Source organism: Meriones unguiculatus, chromosome 8 (assembly GCF_030254825.1).
Source record: "Meriones unguiculatus strain TT.TT164.6M chromosome 8, Bangor_MerUng_6.1, whole genome shotgun sequence".
Taxonomy (NCBI): domain Eukaryota; kingdom Metazoa; phylum Chordata; class Mammalia; order Rodentia; family Muridae; genus Meriones; species Meriones unguiculatus.
This window is the reverse complement of record NC_083356.1, coordinates 73976580-73984790: the sequence shown is the minus strand read 5'-3', so window position 1 is coordinate 73984790 and position 8211 is coordinate 73976580. Positions and strand designations below refer to the sequence as shown.

Genomic DNA, 8211 nt, shown 5'->3' with positions numbered 1-8211 from the left:
TAGCCCCAGGACCCCACTTTTCTGACTCAGTTCCCTTTCTCCCCTTTCCTCAGCAATCCCCAACCCCACTGCTAGACCCTTCCCTTTCAAGACCCGGACCCCTTGCTGCACCTACAGCTGCAGCTCTCTCCCTCCCTCCCTTCATCAGGTGTCTGCTCAAAGGTCACCTGTTCAGTGAGGTCTACCCCACCAGCCTGTCGACCAGAGGGGCTGGGGCTGCTGTAGCTTAGCCAGTCTGATATGGAGGCTGACTGGGCTTATGTACAATGAAATCTCTCTCTCTCTCTCTCTCTCTCTCTCTCTCTGTGAGGGCAAGAGCATCTGGTAGCTCTTCAGCCCCAATCCTGTTGAATACTGCACTAGCTCTGCAGGCATCTACATATAACCATATCTCTATAGCTTTTTCCTTCCCTCTCCCCATTTCCTGCCCCTCCTCATCTCTATTGTTATGTATTTGCCTTGCATGTGGATGGGCATGTTTGTATGTGTGCAGACATGGGTAATGCTCCCTAGGGACACTGTGCACTTTTAAAAATAACTTATTTGTGTGTGTCATGTATGTGTGCGTTTGTGGTGTGTCTATGTGTGGTATTTGTGTGTCACAGCACAGCTGCAGCGGCGTTCAGGGGATGACTCTTGGGGGTGACTTGTCTCCTACTCTGGGATCTAGAGACCAAGGTTATCATCAGGCTTGCATGGCAAGCACTGTTACCCGCAGAGCCATCCACCTTATCTCTTCAACAGAGCCTCTGCTTGGCCTCGGGAGCACTCCTCTGCCTGGCAGGGGTCCGCTTGCCTCGGCCGCAGGCCTGGGATTGCAGGCGTGGCCCATCACGCCAGTACATGGGTTCTAGGAATCAAACGTGTGCTTGCAAGACAAGCTCTTTACCAGTGTTGCCATCCACCCAGCCTTACACACACACACACACACACACACACACACACATGCACACACAATCACGCAGCCCTTTTTCTTTCTACAGCCGGTTTTTAATTAGTTAACATTCCTAAGCTGTTTTTGAAGCTAATTCGTTCACTCACTGGTCAGAGAGATACAGTGAGCCCCACTGAGGTGCCAGGAGTGCCTGTAAAACCAACCCTGTGCTCAAGGCCTCATGTTCTAGCGACAGGCTTCACGAACAGCAGGAATCGGGTCAGGCGTGCCTGCCGGTTAGACAGGGTCCAAGGAGAACAAAGTCAAAAGGGCAACAGTGCCAGGAGGCAGAGGTAGGGCCTCTTGCAGTCCAGGCTAATCTGGAGCTCACTCTGCAGCTCAGGATGACCCTGAGTTCGGGATCCTCCTGCCTCCGCCTCCTTAGTACTGGGATTAAGGGAGTGTGCCACCATCACCAGCAATTTAAAATGACTCTTGAGAGTTAATATTATTAATATTACGATGTCTTAGGTACCGTGTATTGGTGTCTATTTAGAACATTTAATTCTCCCGAAGCTTATGGGGGAAAGGTGGCCCCACTGCACAGCTCCAAACATCCTAGCTAGTGGCTGAGGTTTTATGATTCTCAAGGACCCGGAGCGTTGGACACAGCAGCTGGGATCACAGCAGGGCTGGTCACCCCCCCCCCAGCAAGATAAAATAACTCGACAAAAGCATCAAGTCAGTAAAAAAAAAGTTTTTATATTATACACACTCCCTGTGGTCAGGACAGTGCCAGCCGCTGCCACCCCTCCTGGGTCTGTCTTTCTTAGGCTCCCCGAGGCCTTACCCAGTAGCCACTGAGCTCTGAAGACAGGATTCAGGCCTGCCCCTGACAGCTTTGCCATCAAGGGGCAGCCGTCCCTGTCCTGGGGTCAAGGCCCTGCGCACAGCAGTGTGTACCAAAGATCCTGGCTGACGCAAGGGGGGCGGGGAGAAGAGGATGTTCCTCTTGTCACCGCAGGTGTCACGGGCAAGGTCACGGTGGCCTCGCTCCCCTCAGTAGGGGTAGGGCGAGGTCACGGTGGCCTCGCTCCCCTCAGTAGGGGTAGGGCGACACGGCGATGAGCAGGACGTAGACGCTCTGGTGGCGCGGTGCTGCGGCGCGCACCGCTAGGCGGTAGAGGCCGGCGCGCGTGAGCGCCCGGCGGGTGTAGACCGCGCCCTGTCCAGCGCGCAGCTGGCGCAGAGCGAAGGGGCTGCGCGGGTCGGGCTCCAGCACGGTGAGCTCCGTGCGGTTGGCGGGGACGCCAGCCTCGGAGAAGGCGGCCAGGCGGGCCACGTCGTGGTGGGCGCGCACGCCGAGGGGCAGCGGCAGCAGGCGGTACTGCAGTGTGGACGGGCCGCTGGCGCTGCAGTCCTGGGAGCAGCGGCGGAAGCAGGTCCTGGGGGGGAGGGGGCACGTGCAAGCTCATGCAAACTCATCAGCTGCCATCCAGCGCACCCCAGTTCATCCCCGAGCCCCCCCGAATCCCTTGCCCTGAGATGCCGCTGTCAGCCTGTTTCAGAGATCAGCAAATGGAGACCCAGAGGAATCAGACAGGGGCCCCTCTCTCCTCTGGCACTTCCTCCCTCCTTCTCTCCTTCCTGGCCCAAAGCCCAGGGCAGCTCAGTGAGCACACAGCAGTGATAAAACTCAGCCACTCAGGTCCATTCCGAGGTGCCCAAAGAGGTGAGGAGCCTGGGGGCTGAGTCACTTGTCTGGACTCCCAGGGGTGAAAGGGGTTCAAAGACATGTGCTCAGCCTAGGAGTCTCCTCCGCCGCCTGTCTCATTTTCCCTTTGTACCTGCTCCAGAAACCTCCCCGAAGGGTTCTTGGTGCTTCTTTATAAACTCAGTGAGCTGGGTCCTGGAGTTTGTGAGACTTCTCTAATTCCTATGTTTGGGGGTACTTCCTGAGGTTATGTTTGTTCAAGGGGAGGGGTGTATTATCTATCCCAGGAAGTACACTATGAAGGGCTGCCTGGGTCACCATGCATGGAGGTAAGCTTGTCCCTGTCTGGTTACAGGTTTGTCAGGTGCCCCGGCCACGATTTCTGGTAGGGCAGCTTCCCTGGCCTCGGGAAGCCTTCCTGGAGGTGGGGGTCCAGGCATGGCCACGCTGGAGACATGTGCCCGCCCCTTGTACCTCTGTCAGCTGGGCCCTTCCTTACCCAGGGCTAGAGCCCTGCCGGTAGGCGGTGGGACAGGGTGTGTCTACACACTGGAAGCTGCCTCGGGTGTTGAAGCACATCTGGCCAGGCCCACACTCGATGCCATCTTCCTCACACTCGTTGATGTCTGGGCAGTAGGGTGCGGTGGGAGATGAACAGATAGAATACAGGAGAGGGAGTCCAGAGGAGGCCAGCAGCGAGGGAAAGAGAACAGCATTCTGAGGCGGAGCCCCAAGGGTAGACCCTCCCCAACACCCCTCCCAGGAGCATGTTTTGCAGGGCATGCCTTGTGGGGTGAGGTTCAGAGACGGGGAGAATAGCCCAGGGACACACAGCATAGCTTGTGTGTCCCTAATCCTAAGTAGGGTGTGGACCGGCTCCGGCTGGCTCACCCTGGCAGTTCTTCCCGCTGGGGAGGAGGCGGTAGCCAGAGGGGCAGAGGCAATAGTAGCTACCCTCTGTGTTTCGGCAGGCATGCTGGCACAGGCTTCTCACTCGGCACTCATCAAGGTCTGGTGTGGGGGGACGGGACAGAGGGCAGAGAGCTGCTGAGTCAGATTGCCAGGTGGCCCTGTGCTCTGAGACCGGTCAGGGAAGCTCCCTGCTCCAGGCAGCCTCTCCCCTGCCTGCCTCACCAGGCCTGCTGCAGGAGGAGTCTCTGGGCTGCTGAGGGATGGCAGCCTCACCCCGTCTCCATCACTGGAGGGGCCGGCTCTATTGATAAAGCCCTGTCCTCTCTGTGTAGTCAGCCCAGCTTCTGTGGGGCCCAAGGACTACAGGCCTGTACCCTCTGCTCCAACAGTCCCCCTTTATGGCTTCACGTTTAACTGGAACATTCTTCCAAAACACCCTTCCTCAGAAGGAATGTTTCTCAAAGTGGGTTTTCCTCAGGCATCTTTTTAGGAGGGCCTCCTAAAAACACCCCCAAGTCAAAGGGCTTGAAAACCAACCCTCTTGGAATCCCCTTTGTCCATCAGCTTGGTCATGCTTCTGTCCCTCACTAACAAAACGTCCCCCTGCCTCCACCCCACTTTGCCCACGAGTGCTGGATCTCTGAGTTTGCCCAGCTCTGCGCCCAGCCTAGGAGCCCAGGGCAACAGTGTGTGCGCCCAGAGCCCGCCTTACCCGCACACACGCCATCCTGCTTTATGAAGCCAGGCGGGCACCAAGCCCGACCTGCACTGCTCAGAGCTCCAGAGCCAGGCCGGAGGGAGACCCAGGCACGGTAGGAGCCGCTGGGCCTGGGTATCCGAGACCGCAGCCAGGGCGCAAATGGACTCCTGTGGCTGACGGTGGTAATGTTTTGACTGCTCCGTTCCAGGGGGCTGCAGGTCCTGCCATCCCGTAGGAGGGTCTGGCCTGGCGGGCACAGGCATCGGTAACTACCCTGGAGGTTATGACACTGGTGGACACAGGGTGTGGGCGGCTGTAGGCACTCATTGATGTCTGTGGACGAAGACCAGATGGGACGTGAGCTCTGTGGCCTGCGGCTCCTCCAGCTGCCCCTCTTTTTTTCTTTTTCATTTGAGATAGTCTTGCTCAGAATGCTCCTGAACCCTGCCTCTGTCTCCTGAGCGCCGAGATGAGATGCACGTGCCTCTAGCCTGGCTCTAGCTTCCTGCCATCTTCCCAGAATTCAAAGCCTTAACACACTACACAGGGGTTTCCTGCAAGCTGGCCTCCTGAGGGTCCTGCTGCCAGCACCCTCCCTGACCCTAGGTCTTCAGTCAGGGCTGCCTCCCAGCTCTGAGCACCCCAGGTCTGCTGTCAGGGCCGCCTCCCAGCTCTGAGCACCCCAGGTCTGCTGTCAGGGCCATCTCCCAGCTCTGAGCACCCCAGGTCTGCTGTCAGGGCTGCCTCCCAGCTCTGAGCACCATTTCATCCACTCTACCCGCTATGCCTCGCTGAGGTCCTGCCCTGGTCTTCAGCTGCTTCACCCCCTTCCTGGCATCCACAGAAGTGCCCCTATGCAGGATCTGGTGAGAGGCCTTAACTGCTGTGTCAGTCTTTCTCAGACTCACGAGACGATAAACACGACTTGTCCTGAGCCAGAGCTGAGTGAGACCCATGACCCAGAGAGCTGCCGCTGTTCCCTTTACCTAGGCAAGGCAGGCCACGGCCTTGCTGGTGGTACCCCCTGGGGCAGGCACAGTGGTGGCCACCAGGAGTGTTCTCACAGAGTTGATTGTAGTGACACTCATCCAGCTGCTCCAGACATTCGTCCACATCTGAGGAGACAGTGGTGTGGTCACGGGCATGGTCGTGGTTTGGCCCAGAGGCCTCCTCCAGGGACGTATTCTTCCCCCTCCACAGCAGGGCCTCGTCTGTCTCTTGCTCTAATGGTGGCTGCACAAGGCCGCACACTAGCACTCTGTATCCTCCGTGACACAAAGTTAGAAGGCAACGGGCTCCAGACTCCAAAGAAAAACAGGGGGCTTAGAATGTGGCTTCCAGGAGCACTGACATCTTTCAGGTCCTGGGCAGGCAACACTCCTTTTACACAAGTTCCTCATGTGTGAGGGTAAAGAAGAGGCCCTATTTGTGTTGGCAAGGGTTGTGTGGAGGGTTTAAAGACTGGTATATAGGAAGAGAAGAAGGAAGGCAGGAAGGATGGAAGGAAAAACAAAAAGAGAAAGGAAGAAAGAGAAGAAGAAAGGAGGGAGAAGGGAAGGAGGAGGAAGGAAGAGAGGGAGGGAGACAGAGGGGAAGGGGGAGGGAGGAAGGAAGAAGGAGGGAGGCAGGAAGGCAGGGAGGGAGGACAGAGGAGGAAAGACTCTCTTAAGGCCAAGAAAGCTCCAGAAACTTAAAGACTCACAAATCTCTTCCTTGGGCTATATAAACAGTAACAATTGCCAAGGAAGACCCTTCCAGCTCTTGCCAAGGCTGGGGCAGGCTCCTGCATGACGCAGCTCTCTTTGAGTCACTGTGCGTTTGCAAGTAGCCCCTCGCCCTTACTCTGTACGTAGCTCGCAAACTCACTGGTTCTCTCTGCTAGACTCCACGGAACTGTCTTTTTGGTCAGTTGCTGGTGTCTGATCTAGGATGAATAGATGCTTGTTCTAGTGTGCCAGGAAAATGCCACATGACATAGATGGACCCAGTGCCATGAAACCATACAATGCATAAAGGTCACCATGCAGGGACAGCACTGGGATGTCAATGTCAATGCAAAGGCCAGCTGCCATTGATGCCCAGTGGCTGCCAGGAGGCTGTGCTGAGAAGGACTCGGAGGCTGGAGCTAGGCTGGAGCACAGTGTGGGGGCGGGAGAGGAGAGAAGTGGCCTGTTTGCTGTCTCTGACTTACTTTCCCCTTCATCAAACACAGGTGGGCAGGGGCCAAGAAAGGAAAAGGCAGGACCCAGCTCTGGGCCTCTGCCAAGAGAATTCCAGATGCCCTGAATCCCAGTGACACCCTCTGGTTTCTTGGGAGTAGGGTCAGGCCCCTGGCTTGTGCCCCTGTCACCTTCACAGCCGTTTCCATCAGCAGTTACCCGGAAGCCAGGCCTACAGTGAGGGATGCAGTTATAGGATCCCAGCAGGTTCACACAGCGCTGCCCCTCCTGGCAGAGATGGGCGTCTCCCACACACTCATCCACATCTGAGGGCAGAGCATGAGGGAGAATGCATGAACACGTGCCTTCCCGCAGTCACCCTTGGCCTGGCCCTATCCACTCACACAGCCTAGAAGTCCCTAGGATGAAGGTCTCCCAGCCTGTAGCTCTTTCTTTTTTTCTTTTTCTTTTAAGATTTATTTGTTTATATGAATGCTCTGTCTGCATGTACAGTTAGTAGACTTCATTATAGATGGTTCTGAGCCAACGTGTAGGTGCTGAGACTTGAACTCAGGACCTCTGGAAAAGCAGCCAGTGCTCTTAACCACTGAGCTGTTGCTCCAGTTCCCCAGCCTGTAGTGCTAATGGACTGTTGTAGACCATGTCCCCTTGGAGCCCACTTAGAAAGCTAACTGAGGTTTGGTAGGGCCAGACCCCACTGCCGGGAGTGACGGAAAGACATGGTTAGTATCAGGGTGAGAGTGGACATTCAGGAGAACAGGGCTCCCACGACTTGAAGCTGCTGGGTGGAGACCTTCCAGGCTTGAGTGTCCCTAATATCCAGGAACCACATGTTTGTCTCTGGGGGTCCACCCTGCCCCACCACCTGAGCCTCGGTGTCTTCCAGAAGATGTCACCTCCATAGGCACTGCGTGCTTGGGCTGCAGATGAGAAGCACCGGCCCTGGGGCTGCTCACCTCTACAGCTCCTGTGGTCCCAGGCCAGGGTGAAGCCAGTGGGGCAGGAGCAGGAGAAATGGCCAGGAGCATTGCGGCAGGTGTGCGAGCAGGGGCTGGGGCCGCTGGAGCACTCGTCCTTGTCTGGGGAGATGGGAGACTGTGTTCATAGGCTCCCTGGCCAGCTGGCTGGGGTGGGCTGTGCATCCCAGAAGGAGAGGTCAACCTTGCTCATACCAGGGCCTGGGAAGGACTCACCCACGCAAAATGCTCCCTGGGCGGCCAGCTCAAAGCCCTCGGGACAGCCAACCTCATTTTCTTCTGTAATGAAAAAGGGGAGGCCCTGAGGGAGCCAGTCCCCCAGGGCATCGTGGGCTTGCTCTTGGGGCTGGTATAGGCGGTAGCTCCGGGCTGGGAGTTGAGCTCCAGTCTTGAACAAGACATGTGACAGTGAGGCAGCAACCTGGCTCCTGGCCCAGGTTTGTTGGAAGCGGCAGTTATGGGGGCATGCCTGGTCTTGCATCTGTGCCCTGGGGCTCCTGAGGGAGGCGAGGCAGAGAGCCAGGCAAACTCCAGGGAGACCATTAAAGAAAAAGCAGACTGTCGAAGGTCACACATGCAAAAATGTGCTCAGGAGAAGCCAGCAGCCACCCCAGAGGGTTGCAGTAGCCGTCAGTAGCCAGCAGGAGAGGGAGATGGGCCGGAGTCAGCAACTGTAGAGCCTGTCACCCTTAGCAAGGTGGCCACTGGGGGCCAGTTAGGCCTTTAGAGGCAGAGCCTGTACTGCTCATCTGCAGACCCTGGGAAGCTAGCAGTCCATGCCCGCTGTGCCGCCCAGGCCCACGGCTGGAAAGCAGTGCAGGCGGGTCGGAATCAGGGTGTGCTTCACCTTACAG

General features: G+C 57.0%; 1 protein-coding gene across 1 annotated transcript in view; it reads right to left on the bottom strand.

Annotated features, from left to right (window-relative positions):
• Positions 1-1616: 1616 nt before the first annotated feature.
• Positions 1617-8211, bottom strand: part of Hmcn2 (hemicentin 2) — a 144298-nt gene continuing 137703 nt past the window's right edge. Inside the window, exons 91-98 of the mRNA XM_060389902.1 lie at positions 7574-7636; positions 7337-7459; positions 6551-6685; positions 5187-5315; positions 4213-4533; positions 3480-3599; positions 3088-3214; positions 1617-2319 (exon numbers count right to left, since the gene is read on the bottom strand). Of these exons, the coding sequence (XP_060245885.1) occupies positions 1974-2319; positions 3088-3214; positions 3480-3599; positions 4213-4533; positions 5187-5315; positions 6551-6685; positions 7337-7459; positions 7574-7636 (1364 nt within the window). The 3' untranslated portion in view covers positions 1617-1973. The remainder of the gene's footprint in view (positions 2320-3087; positions 3215-3479; positions 3600-4212; positions 4534-5186; positions 5316-6550; positions 6686-7336; positions 7460-7573; positions 7637-8211) is intronic.